General features: G+C 39.6%; 1 protein-coding gene across 1 annotated transcript in view; it reads left to right on the top strand.

The window, feature by feature from the left end:
* MBAC1 (Mitochondrial substrate carrier family protein) overlaps positions 1-23657 on the top strand; it is a 117806-nt gene that overhangs the window by 65544 nt on the left and 28605 nt on the right. The window contains exon 2 of the mRNA XM_089435990.1: positions 5355-5444. Coding sequence (XP_089292116.1) covers positions 5355-5444 — 90 coding nt within the window. The remainder of the gene's footprint in view (positions 1-5354; positions 5445-23657) is intronic.

Genomic DNA, 23657 nt, shown 5'->3' with positions numbered 1-23657 from the left:
CCCCTTGATCTTTTTGCTTTGTATTGGGCGTCCTCCTCTTCCTTTATGTATTTGGCTCTATCAACTGTTGACACCGCGTCGCAAGTTCTGATTCCTATTTGTTTCTCTCCATCCCATGCCCTTTTCCCGCAAAGGTGTCTTCTCAAACGGGTGTATGAGCCTGTGAAATCACTGTTGCAATGGGGGCAATGAAATTTAGTGGTTCCACCCCCTCTCCCTGTTTCAGGCCTGTGAACATATTTCCACAATGGAGTTTGGTCTTGTTTAGTTTTTTGACCCTCATGTTCACCCTCCACATCCTCCTCACTGGGGTTTTCACCTATTTGACTTCCTCCGGCTTCTTCATCCACCTCTTCAGTTTCAGGCCCCCTCCGTTTCCTACTCTCCACCACCATAATAACCAGAAAGGGGACCAGGAAGAGGAAAATGCCAATAAAAATGCTCAGGTCCATCGTGTTTGATGTTTGTAGGGTTTGAGTCTTGAATCTGCAAATTAATTTAGTTTATTGGGATTAATTCATTTAATTTATTAATTTAATTTAAATTAATGATCTTTAAACTCAAACAGGTAAATGAAACTAACCAAATTAACTACCTAACCAGCTAAACTAACTAAATGATTAAGTTACTTACCTCTGCAAGCTTGCTCCTCGCTCCTTGGCACTTGCTCCTCGCTCCTCAGCTCTGGCTCCTTGCTCCTCAGCTCTTGCTCCTTGCTCCTTTGCTCTCAAACTCAACCTCAATCTCATTGAAATGATTTTGTTTTGGCCCATTGGGCTTATAAATCCAAAAAAATTAGTTTAATTTTTTGTTTTTTTCGGGTCCGCGGAATTTTTTTCCGCCGAATCGCTCCCGGAAATTTAAAATTCGCTCCCGGAGCGTTTTTTAATGCCCGGGAGCGATCGCTCCCCGATCGCTCCCGGGCATTAAAAAGCGCTCCGGGAGCGCGGGAGCGATCGCTCCCTGAAGCGCTCCCTCACAGACCAGGGAGCGCAAATTTTTTTACGGGAGCGCGCTCCCGAAAATCGCTCCCGTCCGGGAGCGATTTGGGGAGCGCGCTCCCGACCCGCTCCCGAGTCGCTCCCGCCCGGAGCGCGCTTCGGGAGCGGGTTCGTAGGGGGGGGGGGGCGCTCCCCCGCATCACTGCCTAAACTTAACAGGTGTTGATTTTTGGTAGCATCGGATGTGCTCTAGCCATGAAATTTGGTGGAGAGGCTAAGGCAGATGAGGTCTCCAAGACCCATAAATCGTTTGGTGAAATGCCACCCGGATGAAGAGATATTAAAATAATTAATATTTTTAATGGGTTCCTAAGTCTAAACTTAGGAAAATAAAAATATTAATGTGTATTAATATAATATGGGTGAGAAAGTTCTAAGTGACGAGGATCAAGCCAGTTCTAATCTTAGCCGTTGATGAGGGACTTAATCCGGCCATTGAAGACTCAACAGGAAAAGTATAAGAGGAGGGTTGAGGGTTAGTTGGAGATACACCAAGAGAGATCAAGAATTCGATTTTCTAGGGTGAGGTTTGCTGAGGAAATCGAGTTAGTGATCAGTTGCAGTGAGGGGCAGTTTAGCAAGGGATTTTAATACAGGCTGAAGAATACATAGCAGAGAGGCAGCGCAGTGCCGGGAGAGAGCGCAGGCCCTAGAAGGGCTAACGCAGAGGCCGTAGGAGCTGACGCAGAGGACCATAGAGGCTGACACAGAAGCTGTAGAGGCTGACGCAAAAGTCGTAGAGGGCTTTAGAGGTAGCATTGGGGAGATTCAGTGGGGCAGACTGGGAGCAAATCAACAGATTCTGAGCGAGGATAGGGTGACGGAGCTCCTGGAGGAGTGATGCAGTCCCTGAGTAGTGCTTGGAGTAGCTTTTGCTGTCCAGCATAGGGAACAACCGGAGTCGCTGTGGGGTTTGATCATCCGGTTGCTAATTTTCCAGAATATCTGTCTCCGGATATAGGTGCTACTGCCAAGGATATTCTCTGTTGGGTGAGCCATTTTTGGCACCCTAGTTGTATTCACGAATCTGCTTAATAATACAAACCCTCTATATGCTGCACCAGTTTTCCCGAATTGGGTTTTTCCGGGGACAATTGTCCAAAAATAATGGTGTCCCTTGTGTTATTGTCTCTATTTATTTCAGTGCACAATCTGTATATATGTGAAGGCTGCAATAATGTTTACTTCGATGTTTATGCAATTAAATAACTTGTTAATATAAAGAACAAGTAGGAGATTGTAAACCAATAATTGCAGTAGGGGTTTCTGATGTGTTAGATTCAAGAATTTTCACACCAAGACCAAGTCATCCTTCCTTCTCGATGAACTTTCCTTACACAACTTCCAACAACAAACTTCGACCTTCCAACAACTTCTCCAGCAACTTCAACCCGTTAACAATTTTTGCAACTTCGACCTAGCAACTTTAGCAACTTCGACCTAGCAGCTTCACAACTTCGACCTTGCTGCAGCTTTAGCAGTTTTAACTGAGCGACTTCACAACTTTGATTTGGAGGCAGCTTCACAACTTTGATCTTGTAGCTTCACAGTTTCGACCTTGCAGCTTCACAACTTCGATCTTGTAGCTTCATAGCTTCGATGCAACTTCAGAATTTTGTCTAGCCCAGAAACTGTAGAAAACCTAACGAAAGAGAGAGAGAGAGGCCCAAAAACTTCGAGCTTGATCTTCTTCTTCTTCTTCATCCTTTTCCAAATTCTATCTTGAGAAGATCGAACTTGCTTCAGTGAGTGTGCAAATGAGGTCAAATTCCTTCTTATTTATAGGCTTGTGAGGGGTACGGATTGCTATCTTGAGGCCGACTTGTCCCTTCATGTAGGCTGACTTGATTTTGTGCCATGACGAGGTCCTGGAGGGTCGTTTGACTCTATTTTGATTCAATAAATTTTTCTATACAATATATAACATGCCCAAATGGATCTTCAATACATGACAATGACTCAATTGACTTTATGACAAACCTAGAAGCACTCAATGGGTGCTTGACTTAAAAATAAATTTTCTTTGAGCATGAAACCCATGCCTCAAGAACATATAATAAATTTATTTTTCTCTTTTCATTAAATACATAAAATCATGATTACATATGCCATTATGAAGACCAAACCTAGTTACATATTTCAGCAATAGGACTTCATATGGAGAAAGTGAAATTTCATATCCTATTCAGAACTCAACAGACTTAACAGTTTTTAGTATTTTAGGATTGTCAGGATTATAGCATTTCCATTGGATTGCACAATGATGAATTTGCATGAGATGAATTGTTATTGTTGGGAATTCTATTATTATTATTATTATTATTTATTTTTAAAGTTTTAGAGTCCGGACCCCTATGCTGTGGACCCTGACTTCTGCCCGTCCCCCCATGAAATTCCCTAAAATTTGGGGGTGCTCCCACACGTTCCACTTGTGCATCTCCCCACTCTCATGCTCCTCTATCTCGGACCCTTGGTGGAACATCAATACAGTAATTTAACAGATACCACTCTTGGTAGTTCACAAGCACATGGGATAAATACAAGGTTTAAATGTACTTTTAAAGCAGTTAAAAAGAGAAGAAAGAGAAAAGAGGTGGAATCCATATCATCACAGTAAATATGGTCTACTTTTGAAGAGAAATTATTAATACTATGGTTGGAACTTGAGAATGACAATTAATGAAGTGTTGACTACCTCGTATTGTTGGGATGCTAAGCAATAAAAACCAAGGGATGTTTGGGCTCATTTTTTTATTTGCAGTGAAACTTTGAGCTGCTTTTGTGCAGGGCTCTTTGCACAGTGAGGCTACCTCCCACATGCAGTTATTGCATGACTACGGTGGCATACCTCTGCCTTTTTTTACAGTGCATGCTACATATTTTTGACGGAAACAATAATTAGGACATGCTTTATGCTTTTTTTCTGAGGAATTGAGGGGAGCTAAGACACAAATTTTCAGAGAATCAGAGTCCAGCCTCATTTCCTCACTGCTAGGGAAGACTTTCAGAATTTGGACCTCGTTTTTAGACCTGTCTTTTTCAACAGCAAGGGCACACTTCCAGAGCTGATTTTTCCACCAGCAGGGGCATCTAGGATTCTAGGGCACACTTTTCAGAGCTGATTTTTTCACAGGTAGGGAAGCTTAAGGCACCTATCGCATTTCATATTCATGTCATATGATTTATAAGTTTTTGTTTTTCTTCATGCCATGGTCCGTGGAGTTTTTGATGTTATCATGTACATAGTTATACAATACTGGAAAACAAAATGTGTTCTTTTTGCATTATATACATTGTAAACTTTAATTTCAAATTTCAATGCAAAATATATACCCTTTGTTGAAAATCTTGTTAATATTTTATATTTTTGTATTTGCTGAGTCATGGCTGGGTTGACCCTTGGTTCTTTGCTGATCACAAGTCAACTTTAACCCTTTGGCCAAAATGGGTCTTGGGCTGAGTTGGGTTTGGTGACTTCGTTGTGTAAGAAACAATGTACACTTCCTCAACGTACTGCAGGGGTCCAGAAATAAAGACATAGGGGCTAAAATGTGTTATATAATATAGTTTACTGTATAATTAGCCATGGGCCTACCTGACTGTTTATGCCAGTTAAAGTGAATAAATCACATGGTAGGGTTTATCCAAGGTTGTGTCTTAGGATGCTCGATGTCACAGCATGATGTGAGTACTGAAGGAGTATGCGGTAGTTGTGTTGGTAAATAACACATCACAAAATGAAACATTTTGCAAATTCATGTTCTGGTAAGCATTCCCTCTAAGGTCTTACATTTTCCCTTCTTTATCCAAATTTTCTGTAAAAGAAACTAGCCGGTATAAAGGGGCTCTTCAATAAGATAAAATATAGTCTGTTAAGGGCTATATAATGAGATAAAATACTGGATTTTAAAAGCTAGGTAACAAGATATGAAAATATAGCCAATCATAATCGTAGAAGGTGGTGCTTTAATATGAGCTGGTAGAGTTTTATTTTTGGTTTGCAGACTGGGGAATCAGTAACTGAGCGGAATCATGCCTGCAAGATCATGCATTGAAACTGTTGGGCTGCCACTACAAACCCTGGCTTTCACGCAAAGCCTGCAATCACACGCTGAGTTTAGATGAGATTTGAACCAAGGTGGGTGGCATTAACACCATGAATTCCAACCACTTGGTCTACCCCTGATGGGGTATGTGAGCTGGTAGAGTTGTTTATGCACATTCTGGAAGTTAAATGTGAAAGCAGTGTAAACCTCAGGCAGGAAGTTTCTAATGATTGGCAATAGACTTATTATGACTAAGGCCTGGTATTTTTAGATTTTCATATTCTAAATCTATGTCAATGTTATGCAGGTGAACCTCCAGGCACAAAATACAGAAGCCCATGCTTTTAAGTACCGAAATGCATTACACTGCACTACACACATTCTGAAAAGAGAAGGGGTATGTTCAATACCAACTTATTCTGATTGATAGATGGGCAGGTGCTAAATTAGGAAACTTAGGTAGAAAAATCACATTCAGGATTCATTATCTGAAATATGTTTCATGCATACCTCAAGTTTTATATGGATATCATGTCTTTTGAAGATATATTTGCATTTGTAAGTTTCTTGTTAAGTCCTCAATAGATGCTGACGATAGATTATTTTTCAATATTTGGTCATTAATGGTGTGCTCTAAGGGTATCTTATCTTGCTCCCAGCTACGATTTAACTCAGAGAAATCTCTGGTGGTATCAATTTAGTACATGCCTACTTGGTTTCTGGTGTTAAGGGTCAGTTAGGAAACTTAGTAATTTCTATTATTATAACAAAAAAAGTTAAAAGAGTGAAACTGAAGAAACAAGCCTCTGCACTCTTGCATGAATACAAGGGCCTACATTCAAAAATCCCTTTATATGTAATAGATTTTACTCTCTTCTATAGACTAAGAGCATATTTTCTCTTTAGGGTAGACTCTATTTCAACGAACACTTATGTCTTTTCTATGTATAATAAACTTCTAGTGTTTGAGCCAAATACATGTTGTTCTACGTAGTGCTTCTTAGCCAAAAATGAAGACACATATCTGATGTTTTTCATGTGCTGCCTCTAGGTCGCTTGCACTGGCCTTTAATTAACTTATCAACAAGCAGAAGATGCTGGTTGATAAACTTTGGTCTTGCATATTATGTGAAAAATATTTTCGTTAGATTCATCGTTTCAGTTTTCCATCAAACCGCTCCTTTGCTTTTCAAATTTCATACCGCAACAAACTCTATGGATACATCATGACTTCATTTGCTTCATCTGCAAGCTTTTGAGTTGTTGCTAGCGAGCAATTTGTTTTGGAATGGGAATTAACAAAGGAATAGTACAATCAGACAGGTGTTATGAAGTATGAGTTGAAGTTTTTTGTACTGCCTCTCCATGAGCAGTTATCAATGCCTTGCCGGATGTTTGTATCTTTCAATTGTTAAATTTTATTGAAGCTTTTTTGGCTGATGGAGCCAAAATATTTTTGGTTGTATGTTGTGGGTGTTACAAGTCTTACAAATATAAGTGACCTTTGAAATCCTCATTATAGAATGCGCCCAAGCAATTTTATCCTCAAGAATGCAGAATTTGGCTGCCCACAGTTAGCAGAAGAACTCCTTTATTGAAGAAAATGATCTGTCTTTTGGTACTGTATTGAAATTGATAGCTCACATCAACATATCTCCGAAGTTTTCATTGTTGGATTCACGATTATATTAGGGGGTAGGGGGGGAGTGAATCAGTTTAATGACAATTTTTAATTATTTAAAGCCTTGTGACCATGTCTCCAAAATTATAGTTAATTGAAGTCTGAAATTTTAATCATAGGTACATGAAGATTTTCTATGTGTATCCTTCAAGCTTCACATTCCATAACATTCCGGAAGAAAAGTTATAGCGAACACCGAAAATACCAAGTTGACCTGTTTGAAGAAGATTTCAGGAGCATTCAGGAAGCCTGACTTCCTCAGACCATATCTCCAAAAGTATAGCGAAACAAGGTCTGAAATTTTAACCATAGGTACATGAATATCTTCTAGCTGTATCCTCTAAGTTTTACATTCCGAAACATTTCAGAAGAAAAGTTATGCCGAAACTACCAAGCTGACCTGTTTGAAGAAGATTTCAGGAGCTTTCAGGAGGTCTAATTTCTTCAGAGCATATCTTTGAAAGTATAGCGAAATAGGGTCTGAAATTTTAACCACAAGTACATGAATATCTTCTCTCTCGCACCTCCAAGTTTCACGATCTGAAACATTCCAAAATAAAATTTATATTGAAAATGCGAAGATAATTCGTTCACCCCATAAATCACATTTTTGCTTCCACCTTTAGACTCCAAGAATCACCCCAAAATTATTCATCAGCTTCTCTTGCGACATTAAATCTCTTCTTCGATGGATTGGTGTTCAAATTCACCGATATGCCTGTTATTTATAGTGTTTGTACATTCACTTATGGGGCTGACTTGTAAAACTGGTTAGGTTAGCCTGCTTGTACTTTGGTTGGGTCATCCTGACAAAATATTTCATATCTCCTCATTCCTATGGAGTTAGAGGGAGTGTCATCTACTGTTGGAAATGTCTTGGAATAAAATTTCCAACCATATATATTATGCTCCAATTTGATCTATAAGAAATTAGAGTAGAAATGCCTTCAAAGATAGGGTATCCAAACTGGGCATCAAAAGTCCAAAAACAATATTTCAACAATTTTCATTTTCCAATCTTTATCTTGGACATATGTAGTATCCCCCTGTCTTTGACATCAATGACAACAATATTTCCAACAATCTCTCCATTTGTCATTGATGACAACCCTTAGTCAATACTGCAATAATATCAAAGAACTCCGCCTGTCTGCAATTTTCCTTGTGCCTGCAACTTCTCCCCCTTTGACATAAATGACAAAGGGATGCTCCCCTTGAACTTGTGCTTCTCCTTATTTGTAACTCTTCTTCTATATGCAAATTTTCTTAGTGTCTGCAACTTTTCCTATTTGCAACTTCTCTTAGTGACTGCAATTGCTCCCCTTGTCTGCTATCCCTCCTTATGTATATTCTCCCCCTTGGACATCAATGGGAAAGAGTTGTTTCGACTTTTGGCTGCAATTCCCCCCTTGAGATGTTAACACAAAACAATTACTTCCTTTGATTGCTTGCTTCTTTTTTTGCAACCAGGCTCCCCATGTCAAGGCTATGTCTATCTATCCTTGCATGCAACATTTCCTCTTCTGTAGCTCTGCTCAAGACTGCTCCCCCTATGCTTGAACTTCCTTTTACTTCTTCTTTTTGGGACTACTCCCGCTGGGATTATGCTTCCTTTTGTCTACAACTTAACTCTTTTAACATATAGGGGTTGTTGCTAATTCATATCCTGCAAACCATTTCATCATCCTTCTCTTGCAACTCACTCCCAAAATTTCCCATATTCTTAATGTGGCATGAGGTGCGACAATCTCTCACTTATCTTATATTTTTTTTATTGATGAGATGTTAGGAATATTACTCCCATAAAGTAGATTCTCTTTCTTTTAATTTCATTGAGGACATATACATTGTTTGGAGACCTGATTGCATTTGCTACCAACCTTCATGAACCTGCTTTTCTTATTTCACATTCTTTAGAATGTAATGTGAGATCATACCCTTGATCAATAATTTGACTTTCACTTAGTAGATTGTGCTTTAGACCTGTTGCACACTTTTTGTCACAAGTCCAAGGAAGCAGTTGTACACATTTTTTCAAAGTTCAAAATGTTAAAATTCTATCACTACAACAACTGATTTACTTTTCTTACTTATTTCACCATAAGTTATTCATGAAATTACTTCAATAAACATTAAAATAAATACTGCTGTAGATATCACACCGTAATACAGAAACAAACATATGCACAAGAATCAACACATTGACACAATTATTTTCGACTAATGTCCTCGGAAAAACCCAACGTGGGAAAACCGGTGCACTGTGCAGCAAGGGAGGATTTTATTATTCAGCAATTTTCTAGTAAAACGGGGTGCCAAATTGGCTTACCCACAGATAGACAAATTTTCCAGCACTTATTCTGAACCCAACGTCAGCCCTACTGACCTCTGCGTGACCTAAAACCCTTTGCGTCAGCCTGTTGAGACTCTGCGTAGCCTCTCTGGTCTTCTGCGTCACTCCTGTTGAGGCTCTGCGCAGTCTCTACTGCTTCTGCGTGGCTCCCTTGGCCTTGCGTCTGCCTCTGTGCTGATCTCTTGTCTCTCTGTTCCGTACTTGATGCCTCCTGACTGCTCTCTAGACCACTGGTTCAATTTCTCAGCTAACCCCGCTCTAGAAATTGAACTCACTGGTCTCCCTCAGTGTGTTATCCAAGTGACCCTTAAGCCTCCTCTTATACTTTTCTCGTTGACAAATCAACGGTCGAGATTAAGTCCCTAATTAACGACTAAGATTAGATCTGGCTTGATCCATGACTTTTGGACTATTCTAACACAGTTTTATATTAATACAGATTAATATTTTATTTTCCCTAAGTTTAGACTTAGGGACTCCATTAAAAATATTAATTATTGCATTATCTCCCAAACTGTTTAGGATCTGCCCAAACCCTTTCTGGGTATTGGAGATCTCATGTGCCTTAGCCTCTCCACCAATTTTCGTGGCTAGAGCACATCTGATGCTACCCCAAATCAACACTCCCTCTTAGCGAGGACTGTGCTCTAGTAATACTCCTCACTGAGTATTACCCTGATCATCCGACATCGGTCCCTGTGCTGATGCTAAGCCTCCCTACCCAACATCCTCTGCACTGCTGCATCCTTTACTGCTGCCCATGACTCTGTTACTGCCACTGCTACATCTGTACGACAACTCCCTCTGCATCCGTGTTGCTACTGGTCCTTTCTCCCAACACTGCATCCGCACTGCAACTCCCTCTGCATCTGTGCTGTTGCTGGTCCTTTCTCCCAACACTACATCTGCACTGCAACTCCCTCTTCATTCGTGCTGCTAACACACTCATTTCTACTTCTGAAAGGGATTCTTTACCATCCCCATCTTTTCCCTGAAGTAGTCAAATTTTGATTTTCCAAGGGCCTTGGTGAGGATATTTGCCACCTGTTCTCCTGTAGGAGTGTAGCTCAACTGTACAACTCCTCGTTGGACACAGTCTCTGACAAAGTGACACCGGATATGAATATGCTTTGACCTATCATGAAACACTGGATTTTCAGAGAGTTTGATGCAACTCTGATTATCACACATGATCTTGGTCGCCTCCATATTTCTTCTGAATTGGTTCACCAGTAGTTTTCTAAGCCATATGGCCTCACACGAAGCTGTGCTTGCTGCCATATATTCTACCTTAGATGAGCTCAGAGCCACGAACTTCTGTTTCCTACTACACTAGGAGGTCATTCCTGATCCAATGTTGAAACAATACCCAGAGGTACTTTTCTGATCCACTGAACTTTCTGCCCAATCTGCATCAGTAAATCCACTCAACTTGATATCCTTCCCCTTGGTGTATAAGAGCCCATAATCAACTGTTCCCTGTAAATACTTGAGAACATGTTTGGCTGCTGCCCAGTGTGCCCTCTTTGGTTCCACCATGAACTGACTGAGGGTGTTGACAGCGTAGCAAATATTTGGCCTGGTATTGACCAGATACATCAGGGACCCTATGAGCTGCCGGTATAGGGTGGGATCGACATCCTTGTCTTCTGATGCATCAATCTTCTTCCAGTTGGTGATCATTGGCGTAGCCATAGGTCTACAGTCTCCCATCCCGAACCTTTTCAGGATTTTTGTAGCATACCTCCCTTGCCCAAGGAAGATTTCTCCTTTCTGCTGCCAAACTTCCAACCCTAGGAAGTAGTGCATTCGTCCTAGATCCTTCATATCGAACTTTGTGGCTAGATTCTTCTTGCAGTCCTCAATGAGTCTGGATGATCCTGTCAGAAAGAGATCATCCACATATAATACTAAGATAAGCGGCTCGTTCTCTACGACCAGATAGTAGAGATTCAGATCTGCGTCACTCTTGACAAATACCGTCTTCTGCAAATAGCCATTTATTCGACCATACCACACTCTCGGTGCCTGCTTCAGCCCATACAAGGCTTTTTTCAGTTTGCATACATGAGACTTCTTCTCATGAGTTTCAAAGCCCTATGGTTGTTCAATGTATACCTCTTCTTCTATTACCCCGTTCAAAAATGTCGTCTTGACATCCATCTAATGGATCTCCCATCCCATATGGGCTGTAAGAGATATCACGGTCCTAATAGATGTATACCTGGCTGTCGGGGCGAAGGTTTCCTCATAGTCAATCCCTTCCTTTTGAGCATATCTCTTAGCCACAAACTTGGCCTTGTATTTCTCAACACTGCCGTCCGCAGCATATTTGATCTTGTAGATCCATCTTGAACCTACCACAGATCTGTCTTGAGGCCTTGACACCACCTCCCAGACATCGTTCACCATTATGGAGTTATACTCCTCTACCATCGCATCTAGCTAGACCTGATGCTGAGCTGCCTCCTTGAAACTGGCAGGCTCTCCATCCTGAGCTACTAACACCTGATATCTGTCTGGTTGTTTTCGCTCCCTCTTACTGTTCCTTGGCTCACCGATGAAGTTCTCTGCATCACGCAGAATCTGACGAAGTTCCCTGCTAGTTCTTCCTCTGCTAGCAGGTGCTTCTGTTCGCTCCTCCTCCTCATCTTGAGAATCTTCCTGACCTGAGGAAGAATTCTTCACTTCTGTTGGTTGAAGAGGCATGACCAACGAATCCTCTTTCGACTCCTCCTCGGAAGGCATTTCGCGAGATCTTTTGAAAGCTCTGTCCTTCATGAACTTTACATCTCGTCGTACTACTATCTTCCTGCTCCCTGGAAGATAGATTCTATATGCCTTAGCGTTCTCACTATATACCATCAGATATCCCTTTTTTGCAGTCTGATCCAGCTTCTTCCTCTTTTCTTTGGGTATGCGGCAATATGCTAAACTCCCAAATATCCTGAAATGACTGACTTCAGGCATCTTCCCAATGAAGACTTTCTCTGAAGTAATCTCGCCCAATGCTCGATGAGGAGTTATGTTCTGAACGTAGACAGCTGTGTTGCATGCTTCCGCCCACAGGATTTTTGGCATATCCTGATCATACAGCATGGCCCTAGCTGCTTCTACAATATTCCTGTTTTTCCTTTCTGCCACCCCATTTTGCTCCGGATTGTAGGGAGCTGTCCACTGTCTTCTGATGCCCTCCTTAGCGCAATAATCAGTGAAGTCCTTATCGACATACTCTCCACCGTTATCAGAGCGCAAAATTTTTATTTTCTTCCTAGTCAGATTCTCCACCAAAGCCTTGAACTCCTTGAATCGACAGAAAACCTCATCCTTGGTTTTCAGAAAATAAATCCAAGTTTTCCTCGAGTGGTCATCAATGAAGGTAAGGAAATACTCGGCACCATTGAGAGCTTTGATGGACATAGGTCCGCAGATATCTGAGTGTATCAATCCTAGTACACTCTTGGCCCTGTGTTTGCTCCTAGGAAATGCCGCCTTGGCATACTTTCCTAGAGCGCATCCCCTGCATACATCATCTCGTTCCGTACTCAGATCCGGAACTCCTGTTACAGTGCTCCTGAGAATTCTCAAAGCTCCATGGTGCAAGTGACCTGTCCTTCTGTGCCATAGTTCGTTCAAGTCCTTGTCCCCATGACTGCCTATTAATGCCATTGGTGATTCTAGTTGTAATCTATACAACCGATTACTTTTGATCCCGATCTGCACTTTCTTTTTCCAGCTCGGTTGTTTGATAGATACTTTTTTCTTGATAAAGTAGACGTCATAGCCCTTGCCTTGTAGTTGTGACATGGAAAGTAAGTTTATCCCCAATCCTGGTACATGCAACACATTTGTGGCACGAAACCACTCTTCCAATTCTGTCTGAAAAACTATGGTACCCTTCCCTACTGGAGTACACTTTGCCTTGTTCCCCATGGTGATCTGAAAGTTCATCTTCTCTTCTCGATATTCTGAGAAACACTCCCTGATTCCCGTCATATGCCACGAGGCTCCATTGTCTATATACCATATTTCTAATGATGCAACACTAGTCATGCACGCCAGTTCTTCTTCCAGCCTGGAAGCCAACATAGAAAAATCAAAATCTCTTTCTCTTGTGAAATCTTCTGAAAATTTGCGTGAGTCCCCTGAGGTGGATACCTCTGCATCGTGGTCTCAACCCATAACTGATTTTCCCTTTCTGTCTCTGGTTACTTGCTCTGATACCATTTGAAAATTCTATCACTGCAGCAACTGCTTTACTTTTCCTACTTATTTCACCATAAGTTATTCATGAAATTACTTCAATAAACATTAAAATAAACACTGCTGCAGATATCACATCGTAATACAGAAACAAACATATGCACAAGAATCAACACATTGACACATTTATTTTGGATTAATGTCCCCGGAAAAACCCAACGTGCGAAAATCAGTGCAGCAAAGGAGGATTTTATTATTCAGCAATTTTCTAGTACAACAGGGTGCCAAACTGGCTTACCCACAGATAGACAAATTTTCCAGCACTTCTTTTGAACCCAACGTCAGCCCTACTGACCTCTGCGTGACTTGAAACCCTCTGCGTCAGCCTGTTGAGACTCTGCGCAGCCTCTCTGGCCTTCTGCGTCACTCCTGCAGCCTCTGCGTGGATGACGCAGGCCCTGTTGGCTCTGCGCAGTCTTTGCTGCTTCTGCGTGGCTCCCTTTGGCTCTGTGTCTGCCTTTTCTGCCTTTGTGCTGATCTCCCGTCTCTCTGTTCCGTACTTGCTGCTTCTTGATTGCTCTCCAGACCACTGGTTCAATTTCTCAGCTAACCCCGCTCTAAAAATTGAACTCACTGGTCTCCCTCAGTGTGTTCTCCAAGTGACCCTCAAGCCTCCTCTTATACTTTTCTCGTTGACAAATCAATGGCCGAAATTAAGTTCCTAATCAACGGCTAAGATTAGATATGGTTTGATCCATGACTTTTGGACCAAATATGGTTTGATCCATGACTTTTGGACCATTCTAACACAGTTTTATATTAATACATATTAATATTTTATTTTCCCCAAGTTTAGACTTAGGGACTCCATTAATTATTTTAATATCTCCCAAACTGTTTAGAATCTGCCCAAACCCTTTTTGGGTATTGGAGATCTCATGTGCCTTAGCCTCTCCACCAATTTTCGTGGCTAGAGCACATCTGATGCTACTCCAAATCAACACAAAATCATCAACCAACAATTTATCATGTGTAAAACCCATTTTGCAAATTTTTAATGTAAATGATGCTAGTATAACTGTTTAATTATGTAACAACCTAGGTAAGCCTATGATTGTGACGACAAATTTCATCCTAGGAGGTTTTTTGTGTCATTGATTATCTGTGTTTCTAAACACAAATGATCGACAAAGTTTTTCCCTTCAGCCTCAACTCCAAAGCTAGGGTGGAATTTATTGTCGAAGTCTTAGGTGAATCCTAGTGTTTTAGTCGAGTCTATTGTAAAAGTGATTTGAGAATAATTTAAGCTATTTGGATAAATTATTTTATTACAAATCACTTGGTCTACTAGATCATATTGTGTCACAGAATTGGATTAAATATTATGAGGGTCTATAATGAATAGATATTCCCTCTTTGAGGGTTGAATTTGGAAAATCTTATGTAAAAAATATTTTTAGTGCATGGTCCCTCATACTTAGACACCATGGCTAAAATATTTGAGGGTGGAAAAATAATTTATCCTCTCATGAGTCAATTAATTAAATTTTTTGGCAAAAATAAAATTAAATCGTAAGCCAGAAAATCAATTAATTTAGAGTCAAAATCAAAATGTTAAAAAAATTAATTTCTCGAAGTGAAAAAAATTCGTGGGTGTAAAAGAAGTTAATTTTTGGAGGTCCCCCACCAAGGAAATATTGGAAATTTCAAGAAAATTTGGACCCTTGGGCCTTGGTAGTTAAGTCAAAGTCAAATTTTTGAGGAAATTAGTTCAAAATAGTTATTTTTGAACTGATAAAAAATTGTTTTAATGAGAAATTCGAAAATTTCTCAAAAATAAGTATTTTTGACAGCAAAAAATAAAAGTTGATTAAATATTTATTAACGGTCGAGATTATTTTGACGAGGATCAAGCCAATTAGCCGTTATTTTCCACTTGGAGGAATTTCTCTATAAATAGACGACATTTGGCTTCTATTTTTCATCTTGATCTTTCGCTGATGTAAAACATTGTAACGCTGGTGTGAAGCCATTGTTCTGCTAGGAACGGTTGAATTTCATAATAAAAGACTTTGGGGTACAGTTCATGGTGTCTTTGTCTCATTAATCTGTGGTATGTGCTAGGTATGTGCTTAAAATTTTATAAGCTTGTTTATTCATTAGATGGGGATAAGAACATTCTATTGGTAGATTTTGGGTCTATCTTAGGTGATTTGATTCACCATAAGTCTAACAAGTTTTCTTGAAGAAAATATATAGACTTTGTAGGTTCCCTGGCCTGTGGGCTCCAAGTTCATAGACTGTGGGCACAGGGTGACCTTATTTGGATTCCGGGAAATTTATGTGTTTTTCTTACTTCACTAACACAGTGGTTAATATCTATCTTTCAAAATACATCAAGCCCTTGTCATTGTTACAAAAAATATTCTTCAAAAAATCTTTCAAGCATTGTATATTTGTAAATATATTTGTAAATTATTTTTGTAAAATAATTTTATTTTGTAAATTATTTTTCTAACCCTTGTATTTTAATACTAACCCGTTACTAATTTTGTAAATATTTATCTGGGGTTTTGGGGTTTATTTGATTTTTTTTATATATTGGGTATTTGGGTTTGCTTCAGGATCGAGGAAGAAACTAGCATTGGAGACCTCAAAAACCCCAGACGTCTAGGGTTTTCAGGCTATTTTTGCAGGTGGGTTGTTTCCAGATCTAGGACAAGAGCATCCTATAAAATCCTCAGGCCTCATCCAGCCCTAAAAGGCTAGGGTTTAAGGCAACCATTTCAGTTTTTTGAGGCTGTCTAGCATCTCTGAAGCAGCCACAAGGGTTTTAGGCCTATTCTGGCTTCTCAAAGGTTCAATCTACTCAACTTTGTGGCTTTTCTCCTCAAGCAAAAGTCTTTTAAGAGAGCCGCAGCCCTAAAAGGCTCATTGAGGTAGCCGCAGCCCCTAGAGGGAATATTTGAAGGCTAAAGGTTTGATTGCAGGCCATGTTTAAGTAGCCACAGGGGTTATTGGTCATACTTTGCTTGATTGCAGCCCCAGATAGGCCTAATCTCCATAACCACAGCCCTAAAAGGCTTATAAGTGTGTTGTATTTGGTTCAGAGATTAATTTTCGTTGTTTGCAGACCCAATTTCAAATTTTGGCAAGAGTTTGACACATAAAAATATTGCAAATAAATTTTCTATAGTCGTTCCATTATTTTCACATCAAAGTCTGACCTTGAATGACTGTTGCAGGCTTATAAACAAATATTTTGAGGGCAAGGTCTGAATATAAGGTGGCTGCTAGCATATTCAAGCCCAATAGGGTTTGTGATTTGTTGCATCTGCTTTTACAACTAACCCTTAAAGTCTTGCAGGCCTGCATTCATCATTTGAGAAGGTTTTATCTCTGGTTTAGGATTTATAAATTGCTACCTCTGATCTGGTTGTTGGAAGATTGTTTAAAGGCTCATACAGGTCACTTCACTTAGCCGCTGGCTTTGGAGGGTTGATAGAACTCACTGCACTTGATTCCAAACTAATATATTTTGTTGCAGGTCTAATCAAAGCATTCAACAGAGGTTAGAAATTGTCTCCCATTGAAAATTGCAGTTACAGGCTTGTGATACTTTGAAATGCTCAATTGTATTGAAATTTCAAGACTAACATTTGTTTGCAGGAGTTGTGTCATATTCAGATCTGATCCCTTAGAAAGTTCATTGAGGGTTTGATCACCTCTGCATATCATTTTAGACTAACAGACTTGTGTTTGAAGATATAGCGTTGCCTTGTGGGAGAGCTACAACACCTGTCTTTGCTTTCGTACACCGGTCATCCTTCTCCTTTCTCACCTTATCACTGATTTGTCATTTGCCTAAGACCTAAACATAAACTTGACACCTAATCTAAGGCTAAAAGAAAAGCACTCTAATCTTGTGTTTGGCTATTATTGCATACATATTTGGGTGACTAAATATCGTTGTTAGTGGTTTGATTTCTTTTCTACAGAGGTCTGATATTCTTTTGCAGGAATCTGATATATTTGTCACGGTGGTGTCTACTCCTAGAGAGCAGTCAAAATAAGCCTGGCAAATCATAAAAATTTCATGCCTTGACTTAAAATCTTCAGTGTGAAAATTCGAAAACCTGAATCCTATTGCAGCGATTGGAAATAATTCTGCTAATTGTTAAATTATTTTTTAACAATTTATTTACTGTTTTCTACAACAAATACTGAATCAATCACACTGCAACCTACACAAATACACTGCAGAAGAAATAAACACTGGAAGAAATGCTAGCACTCACACATAAATTTACACGGTTATTTTTGGACCAATGTTCCTGGAAAAACCCAACTTGGGAAAACCAATGCAATAGTGAGAGTTTTATTTTATTATGCAATAGTAAAATCTGAGTACATCTATGGATGCCCAACTGACAATCCAAACAACAAGAAAATTTGAGTAAAATACTGAAGGGAATTACCCTTTTCCCACAGGGAATCTCTCGCTGGACTTTCCCTATCGAAACTCGGCCTCCTGGAGCATTGCGTCGGCCTCTGCGCTGCTCTGTGTAGCTGGCTGGACAACTTGCTCTGAACTGAGCTCAGATAAAGTCGTTCTGCCCAATGTTGCACGAAGCGGGGACGCAAAAGCGTCATTTTCCAAAAATCTAGGAACTGAAGCGTCTCGGAAGCGTCTCCTCCTCTCTCTCTCTCTCTATATATATATATATATTTATATTTTTTTTTTCATTTATATTCAAAACAAACATCCCAAATACCAAATTAGTTGTAGAAGACATGAAAACATGCATATTTTTACATAAATCAAGATAGATATGGCATCCATTGTACATCAATGATTAATGATTCCAGCATCAAACATCTACAATCTAGATTCCTCTTCTCTTGTCTAGCCTTTGCCTCTACTTCAATTCTATAGGGATTTTAGTCAACATTGCCTAATTTTGATCAAACAACTTAATCCAAGCCTTATAATATGGTAGAGAAAGTTTAATATTCCTGATCAATGATTTTGACTTGATTGAAGGGTACATAATTGCCAAGGCCACGACAAAGGAGTTCAACAATCAATAACACCAACACTAGGGTACATATAGGGTTTGTTGCTCTTGATTAAATGCCAATCCCATGCCCTCATACATGATATAATTCAATGAAATGCCACAATCCCATTGATCCTGAAAACTGTTAAGCTTGCTGAATTTTGAATGGGATATGAAATTCTATTTTCTCCATATGAAGTTTGATGAGATTGGAACCACTCTCAAACATCCTGACTCATTTGATGGTAATGTTAAAAATTTAAGTAAAAGGATGGAAATGAAAGATAAAGGAGAATGTCACTTTTATTTTAAGAATTTAACATTACCATTAGGGAGCATCTAGAAAGCGTCTAGGGAGCATCAAGGGGCACCTTGGGAGTATTTGGAAAGTGTAGTTCCTCATAGAATAGTTCGAAATTTGCGAAAAAAAAAAATCAAAAAAAGCCTCGTGGAACCATCTACCTTCTCTCGGATCCACTCGCAATCCGCAGTGGATACATGCCCGAACTTCCACAGATTGCGCTCGATCCTTTCCGGATCCGCGGATCAGGTGGTAGGAACTACGAATCAGGCAGTAGGAGCCGTGGATCGGGCCCCCACGGATCCAATTTTGCAGGAATCGCCAAAAAAAGGAGGAACCACGGATCCGATTTTCCGATCCGTGGTTCCACCAAAGGATCGATGGCGGATCCATACGGGACGTGGATCTGCCTTTCGATCCTTTGGTGGGGGGGGGGACGGTTCCTGCAACACTGGTTCTGCCTCTGGAAGCTGAGAAAATCGTCTCTCTGGCCCTTTGGGACTCCTTCCCAGCCTCTGGAACTGAGAACGAATTTTTCTCCTCACCAAATCGATCTGCCTCACTGAAGCGTTGCCTCTTTGGGATAATTCGACTCACTTGCTGCTGCCTCCTTGGATCTAGAAAATCTTTCCTCCGGCTCACTGTCCTTGCCCCTCAATCATTGCTTCGATCTCACTAGCTCTCTCTCCGGCAATTGACTACTGCTACTCTAGAAATCGATCTGCTCATGAAATCAAACTGCTAAAGTAATTTCTCCAAGCCCCATGGACTTCTACTTATAATCCTCTATTGAGACTTCAACGACGAAGATTAGATCTTAATCAATGACTAAGATTAACTTGAAGTCGATCCCTGTGAGTTTCTGGAACATTCACACCTTGACTTAATTAATTCTGATTAATTACTCATATTCTCTAAGTTTAAACTTAGGAAATATTAAAAACTGACTAATAATCTATTTAAGTCATTTCTAGGAGGAATTTCCAAAAACGATTTTTGGGTTTTGGAGATCTCACGCATTCTAGCCTCTCCACTAAATTTCAAGGCTAGAACACATCCGATGCTACAAAAGCTAGAGTGATGTTGAACACAGGTATCTTGTTCACTCACTAGGGTTTAATTGGTAATAAGATTTCTAGAAATAATGGCAGAGATCTCCATTGGATTTGGGTTTTACCACTGTTTTTTCCCTCTTTATTGATAGTTGAAGGGAGCTGTGCAGGAAATTTAGATTGTGAAGAACAGCGGGCGTTTGGGGAAGTTCTCGGCTAAACCAACCAACTCCCGCAAAGCATTCTCTTGTAGAGCCCAACTAGTTTCGATTCTGGGTCTATCATTTAAGTTTATTTTTGAATGCATGAGAGATTTCTGAAGTATCTCATAGTAAATCTGAAATTCTGAAAATATTTCTGTGGATTATTGGCAAATCTGGCTACTTAGAGTCATTATTTTGCGAAAAACTGTAATTATTTAGTTAAATTTTGGGTTTTGTCCTTGCATATTTTGCCTCTGGTTTTTTTTTTTTTGCAGGTTGCGAGAAGAAATTTTTGTGGGAAGCCAGATCTAGGCCCTGGAGGGTAAGATCTGGCCCACAAACCGATTCTTACAGGGGCACTGTTTTGCTGTCCAAGGGTTTCAGATTCAGTCTCTATCAGATCTAGAAATTTGTTGCAGGGTTTTGAAGCAAAGAGAATTAAATTTTCATTAAGTTTTCAGAAAAAATAAGCTCAAAGCTGCACGAGCCATACCCTCCTCTACGTGAATCCATTTTTTCTGATTACACTGGCCATTCCAGCTTCCACGCAACTCACTCATTCCCGTTCATGCTGCTGCCTGCGTGCCACCTTTCCGTTACTGCCAAAACACTGCAGATCCGTTTCTCCTTCTCTGCTCCTCATTTACGCTGCTCTTCCCACTTCGCAATCCCTCCATTCAGCTGCCAGCTCCATCAAACCGTTGCCTCTTCTTCCTCTGCGGATCTACAAACCCTTCCACGCTCTTACCTGCTACGCTGCTCATGCGTTCATTCACCTCTCCGTCTGCCATTGCCCTCACTCCCATCGCATTCCTTTTCTCACACTGAGTCTTCATCAAAGCCGCAGCTCTTCCTTCGTTTCTCTCTAACTCCAGATCGCAGCTCCCTACACAGCCTTTTCCCTATTCTTCTGCCTCCCCTCATCATAGCCTCTTTCTGCCTGCGTCTTATCCCCAGCCCGCGGTACCTTCCTTCACGCTGCTTCCTACCTATCGCTCGAGCTTCTCTGCTTGCCGTTGAGCATACCTGCATTAACATTCTATAGCAAAGCATTATGATTTTATTGTGCCGTTAGCATATTCATAGCATTGTTTATAGTTTAGAGTTAGGCATCTGTCGATTTAATTATATTTTTAGTTTACGTATTCAGTTTTTAGTTTAGAATTTTTCATTCCTTAGGTTAGGATTTATTTGGCTTTATTTTGTTTGATTTTATATTTAATAAATAAATAATAATAAAAAGTCTCATAAAATATAAAAAGGAATAAAAAGGTCCCTTTAGTTTAAGCTTAGATTAGGACTTTAATTTTGTTTTATTTCAACCTTTTAAATATTAAAAATAATAATAATAATAATAATAAAACAAAAATAAAAAACAAAAAAGGCATAAAAGGTTTCTTTTAATTTAGTTTAGATTTTAATGTTATTTAGATTTTAGATTTAAAGTTTCATTTATTTAGACTTTAGTTAGCTTAGTCTTATTTTATTTGAAAATAAAAATATTTTGGAAACTTTTTGCCAGTTTCAGTCTTGGCTCAAGGGTTTGTCATGTTTGTGCTATATCTTTTCTACTAAGGCTAAAATTTTGATGAGGGACTAATATTTATCATTTTTTATGTGGTTAAACATGCTCAAATGTTCATTTGAAGATTAGCTATTTGAAAGTGATAACTGGTTAGCATTTAAAATTACGTGGTTATTTTAAGCATTTAATCTTTCGTATTTTAATTGCTGGAATATCGTTAAGCCATTGAGCATTTATCAATTATCTCACATTTGGCAAAAGTTAACCTTTGTTTGAGTTATTTGATGGTAAATGATTGTTAATGAGTTCATATTTCTGCAAGCATTTGATAAATAATCATTCAGTCATTAACTCCACAAGGCACTGGTCTATTAACTTAATAAAATCAAATAAGTGTTTGTTTTCCCTCGTGTCTCCCAACCCAACTGGTCCACAGTTGGTCATCCATTGTCCCATAAGGTCTACCCCCCTTAGCCGCGGGAGACAGGCTTAAACGGAGAGATCGGGGATCAGGGTGACAGCCCCCAGTCTGAGCATTGTCATGACAATCTGTGCGACAACAACCCTCAAGCTCCCTTAAATAATCTTCGCGTTGACATTCAACGGCCCAGATTAAAAGCTAATCAATGGCTAAGATCATTTTAGCTTGATCCTTATCTTCTTCTAGAAGTTACACCCACAATTAGATTAATACCCGTTAATATTTTTAATTTCCTAAGTTTAGACTTAGGGTCCCATTAAAAAATATTAATTATTTTAATAAAATTGTTTCTGGGTGGAATTTCCCAAAACGCTTTCTGGGTTCTTTGGAATACATGTGCCCAAGCCTCCCTGCAAAATTTGAGGCCTAGAGCACATCCGATGCTACCCCAAATCAACAAGAATAAGGTTGCAAAGATGAAGAATCGATCTATCATCAGTGCAGTGAAGGCCATGATCCATGATCAGAGTTTGTCGATGTTTTTATGGGCCGAGGCATGCAACAAAGTTGTGTATTTGTAGAACAAGAGCCCACACTGGATTTTGGAGGATAAGACACCAAAGGAAGCATTCACAGGAAAGAAGCCTGAGATAGGACATCTTAGGATATTTGGTTGTCTAGTCTACATCCACATACCTATGGAAAAGAGGACAAAGTTGCAACCATCAGGTGAATGATAGAATATCCGCCTTCTTTTTAAGGCAATTAATGGCTTCGGCCTACCTGCATTATCTCAGACATTTTGGCCCATTTGCACAAGAAGATGCATGGCCAGATTTTCGAGAACCGCTCATACTTGCATGCCTAGAATCCACGAATTCTTTCCTCCAAAACAGCTCGGTTATTTCAGGACTCAGTCACCTCAGATTAGACCTTTTGCACAAGAGGAATTTCACCTTGTGTTGTTTCTCTAATGTCTCCAAGGCCTCTTATTTATATAGATTGATGATGTGCCAAGGGGTGCCAACATGACCCTTCCTTTTGGTGAGGCCGACTTGAACTTTGAGCCATCGTGACCCTAGATAATTTGCTCTTGATAATATTAAATATATTTCTCCACATGCCTTAAAGATTGCTTGCCCAAACAAGGTTGTCACATCAAATAATAACAAGATTTCTTTTGTCCATTTGGATTCATCTTTGGGGCAAGGTGGACTTCTTTTGGGGTAGATGGGTTCCTATGGAGAAATTCATCTCATAGCTGCCCCAATTTTCAACATTTCGGAGATATGGTTTGAGGAAGTTAAGCGTCTTGAATGTTCCTGAAATGTTCTTCAAACAGGTCAACTTGGTATTTTCATTAAAAAAATTCTTGTGGGAAGTTTCTAAATGTGAAATTTCAAGGATACACATAAAGATCTTCATGTACCTGTGGTTAAAATTTTAGACCTCGGTTCGCCATAATATCAAAGATATGTTCTGAGGAAGTTAGGCTTCTTAAATGCTCATAAAATCTACTTCAAACAGGTCAGCTTCGTATTTTTGCTATAACTTTCCTTCTATGATGTTTCAAAATCTGAAATCTGGAGGAGACTGAGAAGAGATCTCAAGGTACCGGTAGTAGAACTTTCAGATCCTGTTTCGCTATAATTTTGAACATATGATCTAAAGAAGTTAAGCTTCCTGAATTCTCATAAAATCTACTTCAAGCAAGTCAACTAGATATTTTCACTATAAATTTCTTTCTTTGATGTTTTAAACTCTGAAATCTAGAGAAGACGAAACTTTCTGACCTTGTTTCACTATAATTT

The sequence above is a fragment of the Pinus tabuliformis genome, chromosome 5_2 (assembly GCF_031772625.1).
Source record: "Pinus tabuliformis cultivar Carrire ecotype Pingquan chromosome 5_2, CPIR1, whole genome shotgun sequence".
Classification (NCBI taxonomy): domain Eukaryota; kingdom Viridiplantae; phylum Streptophyta; class Pinopsida; order Pinales; family Pinaceae; genus Pinus; species Pinus tabuliformis.
The sequence above is the reverse complement of the archived record's forward strand: the minus strand, read 5'-3'. Positions and strand labels throughout refer to the sequence as shown.